We start from the raw sequence: 23,382 nt of genomic DNA on the forward strand, positions 1-23,382 counted from the left end.
TCATCAAACAATCCCATCTGCTTTGGGAAATAAACGCTACACACTGGGATGCAGGGGAAGTGAAGGAAACAAGATCAGGGCCGGCCCTACCACTAGGCAGAGCGAGGCAGGTTTGGGGTGTCATGAAATGGCTAGGTTGTTTAATATATTCTTAATTGTATTTTTACTGCCAGGGACAAAGAGGGGAGCTACTGGGGGTTTCTGTCTCAGGCAGCCAAATAAGTCAGCTGGCCTTGGGTACACTATACACCTTGATTTTGAGGGATGGGAGGGTCCCATGTGCTTCTCAAAATGTCTTGAGCTAGCCCTGTGTAGAATCAAACTCAAATGAAGTTGACTTCCCTTTTAAAGACACCATTTCAATTTTCATGTCATATTTCCATGCCACTTGGCTTCTTTTAAAGTTCTCTCTCTCTCTCTCTCTCTCTCAGCTCCCCCCTCTCTTTTTCACTCTCTCTCATGTACACACTTTACAATTTCTCCCTCTTTTGATGGTGCCACATCTAGCCTATCCCAATACAAGCAGACCCCATCCACCCAACCCCAAATCTTGACATTTTCTGCCTTCCATCAAGCTGCCTTCTTGCATGCTCCTTGGGAATTCTTCTTTTTTTTCCCTTTTAAAAATATCAAATGTTACGGAGAGACTTTTTTTTAAAAAAATGTTCTATTTACCAATCGCCGCTGCTCTTTCGACAACTACGGGCATATTTTAAAAGAAAGGAAAAGTCGCCTGCCCCAACCGACGGAGGCGATCCTGAAATCCAAAGTGCGCTCAAAGCAAAGCGAGGTGTATTAAGCAAAGGGGTCTGGAGCACGTTACTAAAGAGTCATTGTCTTTTCCTCAGTCTGTCCTCCAAATGTGGAGATCATTATTTCTGTTTTTTTATTATTGCATTCCTGACCAATCAGAAGGTAGGTATTTATCTCCCTCCGCACGTTCACTTCTGCAGATCAGCCTGTTGAAAAGCACCGTAGTATGATTAAATGTCATTCTATCTTTATATATATATATATATTTATATCCCTCTCTCTCTCCCTCTCGCTCTCTTGACGCTTGTTCTTTTCAGTGACTCTGTACAATCTTTATTGTATTTTAATTTTTTTCAATTAGCTACAAAGTCATGCTTCTATTCTTTTATTTTTCTCCCCCATGTAAATATATTTATTTATTTTTAAAGAAACAATTTGTTCTGTTGTTAGAATGCATTTCTGTGTGTTTTTCGCTCTGCGATCTTGCGTCTATTTCCATAAATGGTACAATCGTATCCAACTGATTCGATTTCCTTTGTGTGGTATTTTATTATTATTATTATTATTATTATTATTATTATTTAATACAGCTGGCTAAATAAGCCAAGCCACTGAGGTATCACCATAGAAAAATTGCTAAGCAAAGGGACTCTCCAGACAACTGAGATTTCCCTTTCTCTGGTTTGACATGGGCAGTTATTAGTTCTGCAGAGGGTGTGAAAAAGATTGTGCCCTTTACAGTGGTCAAGTTTATCTGCAGTTTTTTTTAAAAAAATGTAGGGATTTCAAGGGAAGTGAAAAGATGTTTAAAATTAATGTTTATACGTGACAATTATATATCAGGCAGAGGCTAGTGATGGTTTGCATTACATACTCTGGGGCTGGCCCCCAAGATTGACTTCCACTGATGTGTGTGTCTGTTGCGGCAGCCCTTCCCTTAGCATGCAAAATGAGAGAAATGTCTTGCAAACAAGACATAAATGAAATAATGAAAGCCCCGCCCCCGAAGCACCCATCTGGAGGGTGGCTCCACCTTATTCCAATCTGCCACCTCTGGGGGCGTGGGTGCAAATCATTTCGCCATGTATTTTTCTGGGCCTCTGTTCTTGCCTGGCCTCCTCTGATGCAGCCTCCACAAGGGGGCAGGCCATTTCCCATTCATCGCTGCACCTGATACCATTCAAACTCCCCCAAAGCAAAGACGCAACAGAATGCCCAGCTCTCAGAGGGAGCAGGCCCAGAACAGCGACTCACAGAATTACAGAATCATTAGTAGAATTGGAAGGGGCTATAAGGCTATCAAAGTCAATGGCCTGCTCAGTGCAGGAATCCAACTCAAAGCATAAACTCATGCAGAAACACAAGTGGGACTCCGCTAAGGGCAGGTAGAGCTTTACTCTTGCCCTGTGGAAAACAGCTGTTCCCATCCTTTGGTCACCCTACAACTCCCATCATCCCCTGAGCACCATGGCCATGCTGGGCTGGCAATGACAGACATTGTAGAGATGTGGGGGTTCACTTTTTATATCTTCTTCCAATAAAGTGCACTTGGACACCCCATTTCCTAGCCCCCCAGGGTGGCTGGTGGGTCCAACTCAGTGGAGCAGTAGAATGTGCTCTGGGCTCTGGTCTGAACTTTGATGGAGCTGTCCATGGGGCTGAAACCCACGAAGCTTCCCAGGAGCTGTCCATGGTTCTGAAGACTGCTTCTTTCAAGGACTTGTCCATGGTGCTGAAATCTATGGGTTCAGCATCTTGGACATCTCAGGATTAAAACCCGGGGCAGATTCCACTGACTAACTGAGATGGACCCACCAGCCGCCAGTGCTAGCCACAGTTGAGGATTCTCCAAAAACAAGGCCTTTTAACCCAGCTCACAATTGTGTTTCAGTGAAAGCTTTTCACGTGTCACCTGTGCCTGCTGCTCCCTCCTTAACATGTTATTCCCTAGAATAAAGAGGATTTGGGTAAGGAAACTGCTGGGCTGGTGGTCCCCTCCCCCATAACATTCAGTCCCAAAGATCCTCCTCCTCACTGGGCAGTTCTGCCATTTGGGCCCCATCTGCCTTATACATGTAAAGCAGTATCATATTGCTTTAAACAGCGGTAAAATCCCCATACATACGCAAAATCCCAGGAACTATGGTTTGTTAAGGGTGCTGAGAGTTGTTAAAAGACTCCTGGTTCCCTTCACAGAGGTATAATTTCCAGAGTGTTTTAAACAGTTAGTCCCTCTTCCCAAGGAACTCTGGGAATTGTCGCTCTGTGAAGGGAATAAGGGTCTCCTAACAACTCTCAGCACCTTTCACAAGGATTCTTTGCGGGAAGCCATGACTGTTAAAGTAGCATCATAGTGCTCTAAATCTATAGAGAGCAGATGCATTCAGATACAGACACAGGGGACTCTGCAAACTATTTTCAGCAAAGAACAAAATAATCAAAAACCTGTCCAAAGAAGTATGTCGAATCAGGCTCAAAAGGGACATTTGGGATCGCTGCTTTACAGTCTCTGGCCATATGTCCCATAGGGTCCCCTATCCATGCCAGAAAAGGGATGACTGGAGCCATGAAAGGGATTTGAAGTCCAGCCCATTTGTAACAAACTTTGGGACTTGGGTGAGGGCAGCTTGATGATTGACTCTGGGTGGACATCCAGCTAGTTCATCCATAATTTGGGGGGGGTGATCTGCCCATCACTTCTTGATCCTTTCGGCCATTGCTACTTGACCAAGATAGACCAGTTTAGCCAGGAACATGAACCAAACAGTCAGGTCTTCCCAAAGAAAACAACATTGGGGTTTCTTTATTCCATTTCGATCCTGCCTTTCCTCCAAGGGCCTCAGGGTGATGCACAAACATGCTTCTCGCCCTCCCCATATGAACCTCAAAATACCCCTGGGATGCAGGCTAGGCTAACAGACAGTGACTGGCCCAAGGTTACCCAGAGAGCTTCACAGCAGCACAGGGATTTGAACCCTGGTCCGTCCCAGATCCTTGCCCGACACTCTAACCCAGCCTTTCCCAACCAGTGTGCCTCCAGATGTTGTTGGACAACAGTTCACATCTTTCCTGACCATTGGCAATGCTGGCTGAGGCTGATGGGAGTTGTGGTCCAACAGCATCTGGAGGCACACTGGTTGGGAAAGGCTGCTCTAACCAATACACCAGCCTTCCCCAAGCTTTGGGTCCCCAGATGTTGCTGGACTACATTGGCCATGCTGGCTGCGGCTGATGGGAGTTCTAGCCCAGCAAGATCTGGAGACCCAAAGGTTGGGAAAAGGTTCCATCACACCACACTGGCTCTTTAGCCTCGCATGTGGAAGACCATAGATCTGACCTTCCTTCCACCCTTCCTGGCATGGATCAGCCCCTTTTGTTCCCACCATCACTGCCCCAACCTCCAATAAGGGGCTACCGTCAAAGTTTATCTCTAAAGCCATGGTGATAATGCTGCTAGGTGCTTTGGTGGGAGGGGCTGGAAATGTTAACATTTTAGACCGAAATACTGATTTCCTTTTGTTTTCTTATTCATGCTGAAGCCTCCGTAGGGTCTCTCACTGGTAGGTATATGTATCTCTAGAAGGATTGCTAACTCTCTTCAGATTGAATTCGGCATGCTTTGAATGGGCAGACTGGCCACTGATTGAATCTAGACAGAGCCCCAGAAGCTCTCACGCCCTGGCCACAAGCAGCATCAAATCCCTCGCAAATTGACCCAGCTGTGCCAGGGCGGTGGGCGGTATCTGAAAGGCAAATGACAAATCTTTAGAGTGTTCATTTGCAACCCTTGCTATTGGAAGGTGATCTCGGGATTCACAAAAGTTTTGCACATGTTTCATGCCAGGGTATAAAATCCACGTGATAAGAACTTTGCTGGACTCTACAAGGGTCAGGAAACAGGAGGCTGTGGGTATTTCTGTCCTATGCTGGGATTTTTAAAGAAATTTTTTTGAGCATTTGTTGGGTGCCATGAAGCCTTCATGAAAAATCACGGAGAAGATGTTTTTCTGGCATTTTCAGGAGGGGTTCCTGTTTCCATTACTTAACCTCATGAGCTGGCTAACAGTTCTCCTTCCCCCCCCCTCCGCTCACAATGAAAACTCACCGCATAGTGTCTTGCCCACCCCAAATTCCAGGAATGACCTAATATCGCACCCAAGGCATTCTGGGAAGTGTGGCTGGCAGGAAGTAGAGTAAGGCTCTCTTCCCCCCTCCTGAAAATGTCAGAGAAGTTGTTCCCCCCCCCCAGAAAGCAGCCCAAAATCAGCTGCCATTTTTCACAGAGGGGGAAACACACAGTTGCTACTGCTTTTGCTCCTTGCAGCAGCAGCACAACCTTCAGGGTGGGAAGTTAAAGCCACAACAGAAAAAAAAGTTGTGCTTCTACTCAGAGTGAGCCTCAAGGCCAAGAAACATTTAGAGGATTTCTCCTCCTGCTGGAGAAATTTGACGAAGTGGTAACCACCACCATCCTGGATTTCTCTGCCCATGAGCAGAGTGCCAAATTTCAAGAGGCCATTTGCACACAGCTCTAAAGTTGCGTAGGAGGCAGGGAACAGTATTTAGCGATGTTTAGCAGCGGAGAGGATGCCATGGTGGATGTGACAAGGTGAGGTTTTGCAAATTCAAGACCGGCCTTGCGGTTTTCACCAGATTAATATTGGAGGATGCAAGTTCAGTCTGTTAGATTGGTGAGATCTATTCTGATAAAATATGTAAGGGGAGAAAGAGAGCTTCCCCCCCCTTTGAAGGAAAATAACAAGAGCACTCACTCTTGCATGCACATGCATTTGAAACAGCACACACAAAGTTCAGTGGCAAGGACATTTTGAATTCTGTGCGTTGGGTCTACATTATGGGAATATAATTTTCAATATATATTTGCAGATTTTGCATAAGGTGCAGCATGATCCTCTGCATGTTTAGTGGCGGGGGCTGAGTTCAGTGGAACTTGCTCCCAAGTAAGTGTGCACAGGATTACAATTTCTTGCTAATCATGTCAACAGTTAGGGAGATAGTGGGACACGAAGCCCCTCCCCCAGTCTGTGTCACCCCTCCCCCAAAATATTTTGCACCCTTACATCCGGCCTTTGAGATTTCTCCAGGGATTGCCCACCCTCTACCATGCTTACCTTCTCAGACATAAGGGCTAGCATTTGCCAAAGTCCTCTTTTTTTTGTACCCTTCACAGTTTGGATGGAGGGTATGGATAGCCTTTTCTGAAATGTTCTAACTTATTCTGACACTGAGTGGGTTAATTATCGTAGTACAGGAAAGGATAAGTGTTTGCAGCAAGGGGCATTTAGCTGTGGATGGAGGGATGGATGGATGGATGGATGGATGGATGGATTAAACCTCCAACCTCCATCACTGGCACTTTGAATGGTGCTTCAGCTCCTTCCCAACTGCTAGGGGTCCTGGGAAATGTGGCTTTCCCAGGGCACCTGAGTCTTCAGTATGGATGTCATAGGAAACTGCCTTAGAGCAAGTCAGAACATTGTTCCATCTAGCTCAGTACTGTTAACACTGACTGGCCATAGCTTTCCAGTGTTTCAGGCAGGCATATTTCCCAGCCCAACCTAGTGATGGCAAGGATTTTTTCACGCAAACCCTCCAAGTGCCTTTGCCTGGCTGAAATGTGTCCTTAAACTCTGATAATGCCTCTGGGCTCCCTGGATGAAGGATAATGAGGAGTGTGTGTAGAAACTAGCCTACTGTGCAAAGGGAACATTTGCATTCCTTTCTCCACCCACTTTTGCCTCTTGCCTTCCAACTGCTGGCATGTGGACCCCAGAAGGTTTGAAAGAAAGGAATGTGGCCCCCAGGATTCTAAAGGTCCGCGCCCCTGCTGTAGCAGCTTAACATGGCTGCCTCTGTAGAATGAATTTCAACAGATGAGCCACTGAGGTTCTCTACATCAGCTCATGGAAGCTGGATGGCCTGCCTTCAAGTCGATCCCCACTTATGGCGACCCTACGAATAGGGTGTTCATGGTAAGCGGTATCCAGAGGGGGTTTACCATTGCCTCCCTCTGAGGCTAGTCCTCCCCAGCTGGCTAGGGCCTGCTCAGCTTGCCACAGCTGCACAAGCCAGCCTCTTCCTTGTCCGCAACTGCCCGCTGGGGGGCAACTGGGCTCCTTGGAACTCTGCAGCTTGCCCACGGCTGCATAGGTGGCAGGGCACGTCACCCCTGAGCCACTTGCTGTGGGGTGATCTTTAGCTGGCCCTTGACACCCAGGAGACACAAGCAGGGATTTGAACTCACAGACTCTGGACTCCCAGCCAGGCTGTCCTCCCCACTCAGCTATACCAGCTGACGTAGTGGTTAAGGTGTTGGACTACGACCTGGGAGACCACGGTTTGAATCCCTACATAGCCATGAAGCACACTGGGTGACCTTGGGCCAGTCACTGCCTCTCAGCCTCATGAAAACCCTCTTCGTAGGGTCGCCATAAGTTGGAAATGACTTGAAGGCAGTACATCATGGAAGCTACTGCCACCCAACCAACCACAAACTGAGCTTTGAAAAGCAGGCCAAAGAAAAATGGGGTGGCTTAAATGTCAGCGGGTGGAGAGGAAACCCTGCTGGAAATAGCTCAGCCTCTGAAATCCTGGCGTGAGCCCAGACTTTCCTTGTCTTGTGTTATCCTAATAGTGATTGCGAGTAGTGAGTGATGGACCTGACTCCAGAGCCAAAGTGGGGCTGCTGGCGGGGGGGTGGGGGGAGAGGCCAGGTTTGCAGAATTAGCTAAAAATATTTACGGAGGGGTGACATAAGGAGGCAAGTCCCCCTCAAAAAAACAGCCCAATGAGGATTGAGCATGCTCAGTAGCTGCAGAATGCTGAGTGACAGTTGGAGGGAGAGTGGAATGGAGTATCCTGAAAGAAGGCATGGCTGGATGGATGGCTTGAACACTTGAACAGGAGCACTCCATGCTGCAACATTTTGTTGCCAATACCACTACTTCTCAAATACACTTCCCCCTCCTAAAATAGGTGGATTTGCAGTTCCAGAGCTTTTTCATAGGAAGAATGTAATGGAATCAACCTTTCTTAGGCAAACGGATGGATCACCCAGCTAAAAAAAATGAAACATATTTACAAGCTACTCATCTAGGAAGCCCATGTTATTCAAGCAGCTCTAAAATATTGCTGGGAGGAAGGTACCATTTTTCACTACATCTGATCCCCATAATCTCATGCCATGGGAAATGTCATCCTGCTGATAACTGAGAGTGAAATGAAACCCATTATACCAGCATCATTGCTAATTATCATACAATCATAAAATAGTGGAGTTGGAAGGGATATATAAGGCCAACCCCCTGCTCAATGCATGAATCCAACTTAAAGCATCCCCAACAGGTGGCTGTCCAGCTGCCTGTTGAATGCCTCCAGTGCTGGAAAGCCCACCACCTCCCTAGGTCTTGGGTTCTATAGTTGTACTGCTCTAACAGTTAGGAAGTTTTTTCCTGATGTTCAGCCAAAATCTGGCTTCCTGTAGCTTGAGCCCATTGCTCTGCATCCTGCACTCTGGGATGATCAGGAAGAGAGCCTGGCCCTCCTCTGTGTGCCAACCTTTGAAGCACTTGAACAGTGCTATCATATCTCCCCTTAGTCTTCTCTTCTCAGGACTAAACATCCCCTTATGCTATGTCTTAAGAAGGGCATGACTTCCTTTTCTCTGGGGTGAGGGCTGTCTTCCCCAACCTGATGCCTTCCAGATATTTTGGAGTACCCTCAGCCCCAAACAGCATGGCCAATGGTCAGGGGTGGCAAGAGCTGGAGTCCAACACCATCTGAAGGGCACCAGGTTAGGGAAGGCATGGTTTAGGTAAGGGATGGGAAATCTGTGGCATTCCCAATGTTTTTGGACTCCTCCTCCTCCAACAGCCAGGTGTAGTCTAGAACACAGCGTCAGGATGGATTAGACTCAGCTAAAGTCACCAGCTCTCAACTCAAGAGGTTGCACAGTGGAGGCACCCTTCTGTTGCCATGTCAAAGCCACAGGTAGGAACTCCGCATTGACAACTGGGCCCCAGCTGGATGTGTCCTGAGTTCTCACTAGGCTCCTGAGGTAGCAAGAGACTTCCCAGCAGCAACACCTACATGGGCAATGCCAAGGCAGTACCCAGGGCCAGTCCAAAGTCAGAGTCCATAACAAAGGGGTCAGGCAGCAGGCAAGATCGCAGCCATCCAAATGTGAGAGTCCAGGCAGTCTGTGGGCAAGGCAGAACAAGGGCAAGTCAAGAAGCAGGTCCGAGGTAGCCCATGGTCAGGTATGGCAATCAAGAAACAGGGCTAGTGCATAGATATTTCTTCAGCAGCTGTTCCAGCCTAGAGGTTTTTGAGCTGGAGCTGGTGGAACCACACCCTCGACTTCCGCTGACTCCTATCAACCACTTTCAGCCAGAACTTTACTCCTGAGGGGACCTCTACTCTCAAGAAGAATTTGCCTGCAGTCAGGCACTTCTCCAGACCGACCAGGTCTCCAGCTAGCATTTGAGGGGACATCTCTCCCTTGGTCTTGGGACTCTTGATGTCAGAGGCCAAACCCACCCTGGGACAGATGGCCTCATCGCAGGACCCTGACTCCTCACCTCCAGATGGAGCCTGACCCAGGGCTGGAAGGTTGGATCCTCCTGATCATCCTCTGATGAGGACTCTCCCAGTGAGGACTTCCCCGGCTGGGATCTGACATTATGCTACTCAAATATTTCAAACACTGCAGATGATGCATTGCAGATATGTATTTGTTATGTTATGTTATGGTTTATTTCTAGGCCACCTTTTGGCCAAAAAGGCCCCCAAGGTGGCGTACGCACAAATAGAAAAGTACAAATACAAAATACAAATAAAAACAACACAATTTAGAAAAATTCAAGCCAACAAAATCCTAGCATTTCTAGAAAGCAACAACAGCTACAAACCAAAAGCATTCATCTTCCTGGTAAAGGACAGTCCCCAGAAAAATGTCACTAAGAGCAGGGGGGGGGGCAAAGCAGGTGGAAAAACTTGTCCCTTGATGGTCCCAGCACAGTCTCACCCCTGTAGCAGTCTTTGAGGGGAAAATTTAAACTGGAACAGCAATTTTCTCTTCCCAAGGAACCCTGGGCATTGTAGTGCTGTGGGGGAACTAGACTCGCTTGTACAACTGATCCAGCAGGTTTCAGCGCACAATTGTGCCGATGCACAATCTGGAATGCGCTTTAAGGCGTTGCATTGGTAGATGTGTCTCTACATACCCCTTGGGTGGAGGAGAACCTTGATTCAGTTCACATTTAAAGCTGAATCGAGCAAATTCACACTTTCCAAAACAATAAAGAAACTGAAGGCCATCCCTACCTACCCCACAAGGCTCTTCACCCCTAAGCTAGAGCGCCAGAATCTCATAAACTATAATTCCCAGGATTTTGGGGGGGAAGCCATGATGGTTGCACTGGTACAAAACTGATATATGCCTGTTCTGTAGACAATTTATGAGCCAAACATCTCCCAATATATCAGTGTTTTGCCTCGGCTGACAGAATTGTATTCTGAGGTACCACAGAATTTATTTTTGTACTTGTGGGAGGGGCATTGATCCCTAGGACAGCTGAAGGCCCCAGGGTCAGTTCCTGTCACCTCCAGCAGAAACAAGATTAAGTGGCAGCCAGGTGATGGGGAACCATCTCTGTTTGCCAAAGAACTTGGGAGAATTGCTGAGTTGATGATACTAGACAATACTGAAGGGGAAATGGCCTCTTCCCTGGTGTCCGGGCAGGTTCCTGCATTCCACCAGATTCTGGAATGTTCCCCAGCAGGGAACTGGGATGAGGCATTCATTCTTGGGTACTCAAAGGGTTTGCAACATTGAATTTCAGCAACAAATTTCAGCAAGAACAGAAGCAGTTGCAACCCAAACAGAACCCAACGGGTTTGGTGTGTTACCTTTGAGTTGGAGTTGGAAATCTGCGACCCGCCAGATGTTGCTGGAATTCTGCTCCCACCAGACCCAGCCAAGCATGGCCAGTTGTTACGGCTGGTGGGTGCTGTAGTCCAGAATCATGTGGCAGGCCAAAGGGGCCCTGCCCTGACCTAGAGGCAGTGAAGTCTTGGGGCTCCAATGTCAGTAGGGGCAGTGAATTAGCTTGAACTTCCAAGGAGCTTTCCAAGGTGCTGAAACCATTTCCCAAAATAGGTTCGGCACCTTGCACAGCTCCTTGAAAGCTTGGACTACAACCCGGAGGGGATTCATTGCCCCACTGGCATCAGAACCACCAGGCTCCACTTCCTAGAGGAATCTGATTGGCTAGGAACAGAGGCAGGATGGAATGTTCGAGGTAAGGGTGGGGCCAGGGCAGAAGTGGCAGAAACAGGGTGTTGTCAGCAGGTTATGGGTGTAGCATAACCAAAGCCAATGGGTTGTGTGGTTGGAGCCTGGGTGAAGATGGCTGTTTTCAAGATCCCGATATGGGTCCTGCGTTGGGCCACCGAAACACCCAAGGGTTGGCAAGTTTCCATAATGCCATCAGGCTCCAAGATGTCGATCTCAGAGTACAACCCACCTCGCCATTTGCAGCAAGGCATGGGGGCCTCATTTTAGGGAAAGCCCTATGGAATCCCCTTTGTGCTCAGCCTGCCTGGAGAGAGGGCTGTGCAGACCAAGGTCCGCGTTCCGTGGTTGCTTGTTGGAAGGCCTTTAGGAGACGAGGGTGGTTTTGTTTTTTTATTTCTCTTCTCTCCTCGTTCTTTCTCTCTCTCTCTCTTTCTCTCTCTCTCTCTCTTGCATTTTTTGTCAATCTAATGATTCACTTATATTGCCCAACTTTTCCCTTCTCTTCATACCTTACCTACTAAAGGAGGAAATGCCATTTTCTTGGTAAGTGGGCGTTAACCAGGACGGACTTAAAAACAAAAAGTGGAAAAATAAAATAAAATAAAGGAAAGAGAATAGAATGCTGGTGGAAACTCTGCACAAATTTCAAATCCCAGGAAAAGTACAGGATTTTTATTTACCCTTTCCCCCCCAGTACTGATGACATTTGTGGAGTTTTCTTTTGGTTTAAAATGTTGTTTTCTCCATCCCCCGCTCCCTGTGGTTCCCCCCATCACCTACACCTCTGTGCCCATTCCCCATTGGTCTCTCCTCTCTTCTACATTCCTTGATAGGCTCCCCACAAAGAAATCCATTTCTCCCCAATCCCCACACTCGATGCCCGGCTTTCCCCCCATCCCATAATATTCCCCCATCCACCAATATGAACACCCTCCCTTCTCTCTCTCTCTCTCACACACACACACTGTCTATTTTAAACATATCATCTGAGGCCTTCTTTCTTTCGTGAAGAAAACGCACACATATACTTTCATGTCCCCAAAGCGATTCCCCTCCCTCCCTCCGTTTGAACTCTCCGTCCCTCCCCATTTATTTTCTGTTCTATTTCCTGTTTTGCATGCCAGAGATTTTGCATGAGCTGCGTTGTTTAAGGTCGAGAGGTTGAACAGGGGTGCAGAGAGTAGGATCTGTGTAGCTTGCCTTATTCAATCATTGTGCATTGCTGTTGTGACCTGCAGCTTTCCCTGCTGGTGTGGGGTTTCTTTGTTTTTTTTTTTTTAAAAAAACACCTCTCCTTTCCTTCTTTATTTCTTTCCCCCGCCCTACCTCCCCTCTCTCCCTCCTTTTCTTTCATTCTGTTAGAGGCTGGACTCCGTGTCGCCTTCAGCGAGAGCACATGCCAAGAATGAAGCCGCATCACTTCACTCCAAAGAAGGCAGAGGGTGTAAATACGGCGTCAAGGCCTCGCGGCGCTCTGTGTCACCACCAGGGAGGTGTTCGGGCAGCGACAAACACGTCCACAGGCGCCACACCAGGTCCACATCAGCTCACAAGCACAAGGGCCGCAGCAGGGCCAAATTCTCTGCCGCCAAGGAGTCCCCACGCTCTGTCAGCCACACCGGCTACAGCAGCGACTCAGAGGGGTCCAGCTGCTCGCACCCGTACCACACAACAGCCGGGGCAGAAAAAAACCATGGGGTACACCTAAAAATGTAAGAATCAGAGTAGGGTGCTTGTGTGTGTGTGTGAAATGAAATGGATTGCCTTCAAGTCGAATCTGACTTATGGGCGACCCTACGAATAGGGTTTTCATGGTGAGGGGTATTCAGAGGGGGTTTACCATTGCCTTCCTCTGAGGCTGAGAGGCAGTGACTGGCCCAAGGTCACCCACCTGGAGGAGAGCTTTGTGCAAACCATGGACTGTGAAAAAGACAAATAATTGGGTGTTAGATCAAACTAAAGCAGAACTATCACTAGAAGCTAAAATGATGAAATGGAGGTTATCATACTTTGGACACATACTGAGAAGATATGATTCACTAGAAAATACCGTAATGCTGGGAAAAGCAGAAGGGAGTAGAAAAAGAGGAAGACCAAACAAGAGATGGATTGATTCCATCAAGGAAGCCACAGACCTGAACTTACAAGACCTGAACAGGGTGGTTCATGACAGATACTCTTGGAGGTCACTGATTCATAGGGTCGCCATAAGTCATGATCGACTTGAAGGCACATAACAACAACAAAGCAACTTGTTAGAGAGAAGCCCTTGCAGAAGGCACCTGAGCCAAAACGCGCAGGGCTAATTTAGTAAATAAACATTCATCCTTGAGATGTGCTTCTCCTTTCTATCTGAAACTCAGCAAATGCCAGCTCCCATGTCAGTGAGGCAGTGAATCCACTCCAGGGTTTAGTCCAAACTTTCAAGGGGCTGGACCTATTTTGGGAACTGGCTTCAGCACCTTGGACAGCTCCCCGAGAGTTCGGATTAAGGTCTGGAGTGGATTCACTGCCCCTACTGGCATGGGAGCCACCAGCCTCGACTGAGTCATTACATTTGAGATGCCTTTTGATCTTGAGGCTCCCCCCGTCTAACTGGCCTTGCTTATCTTATTCTGCTGCACCTCCAGAGCAAAGGAGAGGCACCGCCGGGGACGACCCAACAGTTGTTCTCCAGTCCCAGCCAAGCACTCCAGGCGCAAGTCAGAGCGAAGGAAGAGCCTGTCCCGAAGCCGCTCCTGGAGCTCTAGCTGTTCCCCATCAAAGTCTCGGTCCCGATCCCGGGACAAGAGATCTGCGCGCAGCAGGACCCGGTCTGGATCCCAGAAAAAAATAACAAGCAGCAGGTGAGGCAGCCCCCGCAGTTCCCGGTTCTGACACTAGGGGCAGGGCAGCCCTTCCCCCCCCCCCAGAACCTGAAGGAGATGCAAAGGGTGGTTTTTAACCATAAAGGAGTCTGTCTTATAGTGAGTCAGGCCATAGGTCCATCTGGCTTAGTATTGTCGACACTGACAGGCAGCGACTCTCCAGGGCAGGGGGCATTCCCAGCTCTGCCTGAAGATGCCATTGGGAATTGAACTTGGGCATTCTCCATGCAAAGCTCCTTGTCTTCACGCAACGGCCAACCAATCGGGTGAGAAGGTCCTTAGCTCCGTGGTGGAACATCTGCTTTGCATGCCAAAGGTCCCAGGTTCAATACCCGACATCTCCAAGTGGGACTGAGAGAAGACTCACTGCTTGAAACCCTGCAGAAATGCTGCCGGTCAGTGTCAACAATACTGGGCTAGATTGACTTGACTCCTTAGAAGGCTTCTTCCTACGTTCCTAGGTGTTGTCCTGCCTTTCAGTCACCAGGGGTGGGGGGGGATGTTGCACACCCTTACTCTCTCCTGTGCCTAAAGGGTGCTCTGGGTCTGCCTCACAGGGCCGTTGTTGCTCCCCAACAAGCCTCAAGAGTATGAGATTCCCCGTCAAGCTCCATAACGTGCGTGGAAACGAGGCTGCAAGGGTTGCTTTGTTTTGTGTTGTTCTGTTCACACCTAGAGAGAAAGACAAGGAGCCACGGGCCCGTCACAGTGACACAGAACCGACTCGGGCCCGTCGTCGCTCTCGGAGCTACTCTCCTATCCGAAAGAGAAGGCGTGACTCCCCCAGTTTTATGGAGCCCAGGAGAATCACTAGGTAAATATTGGCAGGGTCTCAGTTGCTGCTGTAGGCTCGCAGGGCAGACAGGATGAAGCAGTTATGAGTCACAAGCGATGGGAGCAAGCCTTTGAGTTACATGAAGTTTTCTAGGCAGAGTAGAGGGTAAAACGAATAGAGGTGGTTGAATCATAGACTTTTACCGTTGGAATGGACCTTGGCGGTTGTGAAGTTCAACCCCTTCTCAGTTGTTGGATGCACCTTTAATGTTCCTGAAAGGTGATCTATGGGCAGACATCAAAACCCACCTGAGAGCATTTTAGGGGCAGAGATTCTTTTCAAGTCAGTGGAGCCTTTCCTGCAACGAACAGGACAGAACTGAGACTTTTGGGTTGCCTGAGAATTTGGCTGCATTGCCTAGTGGGTGGAAGATTTCCTGCAGCACCAAAGCAGAACAAATTTCACACTTTCAGGACTAAGGTGCTGAAGGAAAACTGATTTCAGCATTAAAGCCTGTCTCATCCCAAATGAGATGGGTTTGGAATTGAGCTGAATTTTGCCATTGTTTGATTTCATGAATTTGTAAAAGGTTTAGACGTTGTTCTGTTTATACAGTTAATGTTTATGCCCGGAGTTTAGAGCACGAATTTTATTATTATTATTATTATTATTATTATTATTATTATTATAAAGATCTGAATATAAGCACATCTGAGTTCCATTGATTTCAATTTAAATTGAATTTAAGTTCTGTTTCATCTTATAGAACCGTTACTGTTGCCTTATTACATTTTACATTACATCGATGTAGCATTTTTTTCTAAAAATGGGTCAGTTCTGCCCATACATGAAACTCACTCCGTTGGAAGGAATGAGATGTAACTGCAATCCTAACAATGTCTACTCAGAAGTAAATCCTGTTTACTTCACCAGGGCTTACTCCTATGTAAATGGGGGTGATGACTGCAGTCTAAGTGCTTAACTTTCACAGGAATATGCCCTTTTATCATTATTCGTAAAAGTCCCATCATTTGGACAGGCATGGGGGAATGTGGAAAGAGGGTATAGTTATTGCAAAACTCCCGGGGAGGTGCAACACATCTCTGGTTGTGGGCACTGAGTGTATGTCTTTACTGCTACAATGTCTCCCAAAATGGTCCTTTCGGATTTTTTCCCCCCATAGGAGTGAAGGGCATCCATTCATAGATCTGGAAGAATTCTATTTAGCAGCCAGTCAGGAGTCACACCTGGTGCAGATTTGGCTACATGACACTTATTCATACATGACACTTATTCATACATGACATCCTTATTCCAGATATTTTAAGGACCACTGCCTGCCGCATTGACCTGCCCATGAACTGCAGCGGCTGCAGCTGATGCCTCTGATATCAGTGGGGCAGGGAATCCACTCTGGGTTTTTATTCTGAACTTTAACTGCCTAAAGTGTCCAAAGAGCTGAACCTAGTATTATTTTTGCTTCAGTTTCAGCACTTTGGACAGCTCCTCAAAAGTTTGTGCTAAAACGTGGAGTGGATTCACTGCCCCCCTGGCATCAGAGTCACCAGTTTCCATTAGATCTTTCTCTCTCCCTCTCTTCTCAGTTGCCACCTGCAAACTCCCAGATTCCCATCAGGCAGTTTTGGAGCCCATACTTCAGCTTTCCTAGGACAGAGTAGATGGGCAAAAGTATGTCTCTGGGTGATTAGTAGTAACTCTTCAGGAATTTCTCAGTGGTTTAACAATAGGAACAACCCCCCTGCAAAATAATTAGGCTGCTGAAATGAAAAAAGCTTTGAGGGGAAATCAGCAATGGACTTCTGACTCAGGGAGGTCCACCAAAGGTCCACCACTGATTAGGACCACCAAGCCTTGGAAGTTGGCTCACCACACTGTTTGGGGCAAACCATGCTCACCTTTCCCATTTCTGGGCCACACCATACTTTTATTCCACTTTAAACAGTCCTGGCTTCCCCCAAAGGGTGCAGAGAGTTGTTAGGAGACCGATATTACCCGCACAGAGTGACAATTCCCAGAGTTCTCAGGAAAGAGGGACTGACTGTTAAATTACTCTGGGAATTGTAGCGCTGTGCAGGGAAGAGGAGCCTCCCAACAACTTTCAGAACCCTTCACAAACTCTACTTCCTAGGATTTTTGGTGGAGGGAACATGACTGTTGAAAGTGGAATAGTAGTGGAATCAATATCTGGTGTGAATGCGGTCCTGATGTCACATATGTAGTCACCCCATGCCCCTTAGCCACACCCCATGTTTACTTTCTTTCATCTCACTTGCTCCCCATGTCACCTCTGAGTCCACATGCCACTGCAACAGAGGTCCCTAGGAGCCAATCAGCATGAAAGGGGAGGCCATGAGTTAGCTACTGAGAAGGGTCTTCTCAGCGGCTGACGCCTCCTTTCACTCTACTTGGCTCCAATGAGCATGAAAGGTCAAAGACTCTGCTTAGTGGCTAATGCACTCCCCTTTCATGGAGATTGGCTTGTACGTAGGGACCTGCTCCCTCCCACAGTAAGGGGTCTATAACTCCCTGAGACCCTGGAAAGTTCAAGCCACAGCTAAAATGAAGAAGGGTGTGGTCTGTTATACCTTTTGAATCAAAATTCTTCCTTTGACTTGCAGCTTTCTCCGCATGAGAAACTCCAGCTGAGTTCACAAAGGAAAATTACTTGACTGTGGGTCATCTGATGTCATAGTGACATCAGGTGATTGGCATCTGTGCAGACCCACCCACCCATCAAAATGGCCCCCGGGGTGGAGGAGGAGCCCAGGATCTGACCTGCCACCTCAGATCCTGTTCCCCGCTCCTTTACTCTGAGCTCAGCTTTGGGACTGAAAGCAAATTCCTGGACTGAAGCGAGCCTTAATTTTGAACTGTTTGTGTCCAGCCCACCTCTCTTTCTAAGCCGCTGCTTATTTTGCACTTGGCTCCGACTGGTAGACCACAGGATTCTAGGGGGGCAACCAGATACATCCCATAAACATGAAGTCTCCCCAGCCGTATCCCAGGATTTCCTCAATAGACGTAGACGCTACTGCCCTGTTTTGGGGCAGCCTTGTTTTGCTGCCAAATGGATTGGCACGCCGCCACCTGAGTTCACCATTGGAGGGACTGATGATCATGTCTCCTCAACCTGATGACAACCGCTGGCCAACTATCTTAAGAGCACGAGGGAGCCATCGGAACTGCTCCTCCTATCTCTGGTGTGGTTTGGGTTCTCTTTTCAGCTGTTGGTTTGGCCTCTTCTCCTTGCCTCCTCATGCTCTTCCTTCTCCATCATTAATGATGCGAATCTCTCCTTTTCCATCCTCGTCTCAAGGTTCCTCCTGGAGAAGCATCAAGCCAAGCCCATAGCTGCAGGGCCAGGTTACCATGGTAACCTTCCCTTCCATCAGGACCCCGCTGAGTCTCCTTGAATCCACCACTCTGTGAGGCCTGTGAAACTGTGTTGTCTCTGCTATGTGTCTCTCTGTCTCACTAACACCCCATGGAAAATAATCAGAGACTGGTTTGGTGGTTGTGTCTGGGTTGAGCTTGAAGACTGACCACACTGAGATGGTTGCGCTCAGTGATGGTTAAGCAGGCAGTTTTCTGCCTCTCCTCTCTCAGATCTTCATCATGCATCTCACACCCCTCTCCTCCACAGGGCATAGCTTCATCTTTCACGCATAGGGATGGGAGGCAAATTTGATTCATTTCTCATTTGAATCTCTCAAATTGGCACTTTCCAAAACAATGCAAGAACTGAAACAGCCATCCTTCGAAATTCACACTTATCCAAATGTTACAGTGTAGTTCTCCAGTCAAACCATGTTTACAGGAATGCATATATCAGGGGGAAGTGTCCATAAAAATGAATATATGAGTGAAAACAACATACAAAAAGCATTGCATTAGGAGAAATGGCTCACAAAAATGCATTAGATAAGTAAAAATTGCATACAAACGTGTGTGTGTGTGTGTGTGTCAGGAGAAATTTGCATTAAAATGAAGAATTTTCGAGAGGATTTAAAAAAAACAAGAAGTTGCACATTGCTGCAGAAATGTTAAGAACAGAATTTAAGATTGGGAAAAAGAGGATCTGAGAGATCTGAAATCAACAGATCCTTTCACCCCCTAGCCATTTGTCATTTGAAAACGAATGGGGAGACACTGTATTGCCACGTGTAAACACAGCTCTTGACCTGCCATGCAAACGGAATGTATTTTGAACGGTGGCATATAAACTTGTCAAAGAAATCATCACAACCGCAATTTGTTGTGACCACCAATCTGGACGCCTTTGAGAGTGGATTGGACAAATTTCATGGAGGGTAAGGCTATCAGTGGCTGCTAGCGATGTTGTCTGGGTGTTCAACTACCACTGTTGGAGGCAGTGAATACCAGTTGCTGGGAATCACATGCGGGGAGAGCCCTGGTGCACTCGGGTTCAGCATGTAGGCTTCCCAAAGGCACCTCTTTGGCCACTATGAAAATTTGAATACATGGGCCTTTGGTGGGATCCAGTATAGGTTTTCATGTGTGTTCTTAATTTCCTGTGTTGCAGCACAGCAAAATCCAAATTGTTTCTCCATCAAAACAAAAGAAAATCTCAGCACCCCTGCTAGTTGACTCAAAATTGATTCAGTTCCTCCGCCTTCCAGATAGCAGAAACATCCAGGTAGAGTGAGAGCATCTAGGCAAGGAATTAGCAAGGTGGGGGCTGCCTTCGGGACAAAGTCTACCCTCTAACTAACACCTAATCTCTGTTTCTCTGCAGCTTCAATTCGCCAGTGTCTGCGGCAAAACACAAGCATTCTTAACTCTTTCACGCTCTGTTGTTTTAGCTGGCTAATCCAGGACTAATGATTCCAGGGGCGGCGGCTTTGGCTCTGAGGGCTCCAGGTTTGGGGAAAAGAGGCTTTGGGGGGTGGATTGCAAGCCCTACTTGGGGGATCCATTGTGACTGAACAAACCATTCAGCTGGGTCATTTTTGCAAGGTTTCAAACTGTCCGTGTGGAGTGAAAACCAATTTTGAACCCAACATTTCAGATTTGTTCATTTTGTACTTTGTTCATTTAAGAACTGGGAGGGGGAATCAAAACTGAAATATGAGCTACAAAAAAAAGCTTGCTTTTTTCAAAAAAAATATTTATGTAGAGCATTTGTATGCTGAACATCAGCCAAAAAGGCTGCTGGAGCAGTTTACATATAATCGGTTAAGACAAGACACCCCCTGTCCCACAGGCTTAATATCTTAAATACGTGACACAAAAGGAAAACAGGACAGGGAGGGAAGAGGAAAGAAGTGCAATCTTAAAGAATAGTATAAGATGCAATGCATTTGTGGGAGATGTGCTGTATAAAGAAATTGACAATGACTGCTGTAAGAATGTATAAACCCAAGATTTGTTGTTTAAACAATCAATATGCTTTAAAGCAGGAATGGGAAGCTGTGCCCCTCCAGATGTTACTGGGCTCCAACTCCCAACATCCCAGCCCATCTACCCTTTTGGAGTTTGGAACTGTTGAGAATAAAGTATCAACACATGTTACGAGTGACCTGACCCAGTGGGGCGGTGGGAAATAGACAGAAAGGCAATCTATTCTTCCATGATTGCTCCTCTAAAATGTTTGTTGCTTTTGCAGGCTTTGCTCCTCCCCTTCCTCCCTCCCTTTCCTGTCTTTGTTCTCAGTTAGTTAGCCAAGGCTCCCTGAGTGGAAGCTGAGGGGCTGCATCAGCTTTACCTTTCTGTTGTAGTAAACCTTCTGTGCCTTTATTTTTTCCACTACCAGTGATTTCTGCACTTTGCTGCAATATATACATATACGAAAACTACAGGAATAAGAGCCAAGGTGTTCACTGTTCCTTGCAAATTTGGTTTTCACTCTGCCCTATGGTTTTACATTTAAAAAGCCAATGTCTTTTCACCCTCAGTGCTGAAGCTTATGCCCACCCCTCCTAATCAAATCCAGTTCCAACCCCACCACTATGGCTGAAAGGCACTAAAACTCTCTCTTCCTCTTTCAGTGCCCGCAAGCGCCCGATCCCCTACTACCGGCCCAGTCCATCCACTTCCAGCTCCCTGAGCAGCTACTCCTACAGCCACAGCCGCAGCCGCAGCTACGACAGCTACAGCAGCAGCCGGAGCAGGACTCGCACCCAGAGCCGCAGCCCAAGCTACAACAGTCGGAGCAGTTCCGAGAGTGCTGGGTTCTGAGGACCAACTGCCCGGTCGCTGGCCGGGCCTGATCGCCCTCCCCGCTCGCTCGCCCGCCCGCCCCCTTCCAGGCATGCCCAGTTGAATTCCTCAGCCAGCACCAGTCACCTCCATCTCATCCAGAGCCCCTTCCTCATGACTCTGGAGGTGCCGGATGTGTTCCGCCAGCAAGGACTGGGTAGCTGGTCCAGCCATTCATCAGGGAATCAGGAAATAGATAGGTAGGGCCGAGGTGGGGAGAAAACTGCTCTGCCGCCTCTCTGCACGCAGCATCATGAGGTGGAGACCAAACTCTCCGTTGGGAGTTACAGTTCTGTTGGGGCCTCTGGATTGCTGAAGGATCAAGTCGAGGGTTTGCCAGCGGGGACCCAAATGATCCAGCTGTGCATACGGACAAGAGGCCAGATGGGCTCTTCTTTTCTTCTTCTTTTGATCTTGTCATTTCCACCCACAGAAGGTGGGGAGGTTCCTCAGGGGAATCAGACCTCCTGGGTTCAGGTGCATGGAGCAAATGAACAAACGTCGACTCCGCCAAGGAACTTTGGACTCTGGCAAAGAAACGAGGGGTCCTCTTTATCTGATGTCACTGCCCCTCAATCCCCAAGCAAACAGATTCTTCCTCGGGGGGGTTGAGGGTTGTTGGGGTTTTCTCTCCTTAATTTATTTGTGGTATTTATTTATTTCAACTCCAGAGCAGCAGCCTGGAAGAGGATAATGTTTAATTTATATTGGAGAGGGTAAGAAGGGGGCAGGATGGAAACACGGCTCTGTAATTTTCAGAGGAGGAAATTCTGACAGGTGCCGTGGCTTGGAGGGGTTCAGAGAGCAGTGGGGGCTGGTTGCTCCGTGTCAGTGGGGCACTGGGATCCACTCCAGGGTTGACTCTCAACTTTCAAGGAGCTGTCCAGGGCGTCGAACCTATTGTGGGAATGAGATTCAGCACCTTAGACAGCTCCTTGAGAGTTCAGACTGAAACTCAGAGCAGATTCCACTGCCCCACTGACATTGGAGCCACCAGCCGCTTCTGGTAGAGAGAAGGAAAGGAATGATGTCAGCTCAGCCTACAGTGCAGGATTGGTGTTCAGAAGTTTGCAGGTACAAACAGGATCCGTTACCAATAAAGTGACCGTTCCCCACCCACCCACCTGCCAAGCGCTTCTTCTTGGATGCAGCCACTTGCAGAAGGCCTACGGTCCCATCCCTGGCATCTCCAGTTCAAAGGATGGAGTGGCAAGTGAGGAAAGCATCCCTCTTGAGAGCTGCTGCCAGTCAGAGCAGATGATTCTGGGCTCAATAGGCAAACAGCCTGGCCTGCAGTCTTAAGACAACATCCGACACTTGTAGGGGTCAAAAAGCTCATTTGGGAAGCTGGGTGGGCTGCCACCCTGACTCTGTTGAAGGCAACTCTTTTGGGTAAAGATAAAGCCACACATCTCAGGCTGTGTAGGTTCAGGCTCTTGTGTCCACGATGAGGAAGCCTGCAGAGAGAGAGAGAAAGAGAGAGGGCTGCTTCCAGCCCCTGCTTTGAAAGAGGGGGCCTCTGATGTGACTTAGACACCACCAGATAGCACAAAGGGATAGCATGCCTTCCATGAGAGGTGAAAAATCAGTCAGATGAGGAGCATATTGTGAGGCGTCCTTCCCTGGCTCTCCCTGTCAGGTCCCTACCTGCGTCTGGCTACTGCCTGTCACTAGGCACCACCAGGGACTCCACCAGTCCGGACCGCTCTCTCTTATGGTTTCTCTCCCCGCTCTAGCACAGATCTCAACAGATCCCCCTGCTAGGCAACCACCAGTAACGTCCCAATACTAGTATTCCCAGAGACTCTGAATACTGGTATTGTTATTCTCTTCACCGCTGCCACCATTTGTTACAGTTCCCCTTCAGCCTTGGTCATTACCTTACCCTCCCTTCTGGTTTGTGAAACCCCAGCCAAGGATCAGGCCTTTGGTAAACCAAATTAAGTATTTATTACAGATAACAAAGCTAACAAGATTAACAAGATTTCTTCTTAAGGCACATAAGCATATGGTTTTACTCAATACTAATCCGAACTCCACCTCCCTCCTGGCAAACAACTCTCTAAACCCCACCAAGCAACCCACTCAGTTCTCTTCTCCCCCCCAGATTCTACTCTCACTCTTCCTTTCATACATTCAGACATTTTAAACACTCAGCCAATCATCTCGCATTCTACTGCCCATTCACTCCCCCTCTTTCACTCCACTTACCATGTATCTTCTAAACAACTAACACTTACCATATATACATTAATATAGGAACATCACACATATCTCTTCACCCCTTTCCTACAACTGCCCAGCACAACCGGATCAATTCCCTTTGCATATATGAGGTCAAAAAATTATTTGAGCAGGTTTAGAGACAACAGCCAAGGTTGTGTGTGTGAGAGAGAGAGAGGGGAGTGAAGGTCAAAGCCCATTGAAAA

At 47.7% G+C, this 23,382-nt stretch overlaps 1 protein-coding gene across 1 annotated transcript in view; it reads left to right on the forward strand.

The window, feature by feature from the left end:
- Positions 1–20,932, forward strand: part of SRRM3 (serine/arginine repetitive matrix 3) — an 85,804-nt gene extending 64,872 nt beyond the window's left edge. The window contains exons 13-16 of the mRNA XM_061604737.1: positions 12,434–12,783; positions 13,702–13,917; positions 14,615–14,752; positions 20,743–20,932. Of these exons, the coding sequence (XP_061460721.1) occupies positions 12,434–12,783; positions 13,702–13,917; positions 14,615–14,752; positions 20,743–20,932 (894 nt within the window). The remainder of the gene's footprint in view (positions 1–12,433; positions 12,784–13,701; positions 13,918–14,614; positions 14,753–20,742) is intronic.
- The last annotated feature ends 2,450 nt before the right edge of the window (positions 20,933–23,382 follow it).

This window comes from Rhineura floridana, chromosome 21, assembly GCF_030035675.1.
Source record: "Rhineura floridana isolate rRhiFlo1 chromosome 21, rRhiFlo1.hap2, whole genome shotgun sequence".
Taxonomy (NCBI): domain Eukaryota; kingdom Metazoa; phylum Chordata; class Lepidosauria; order Squamata; family Rhineuridae; genus Rhineura; species Rhineura floridana.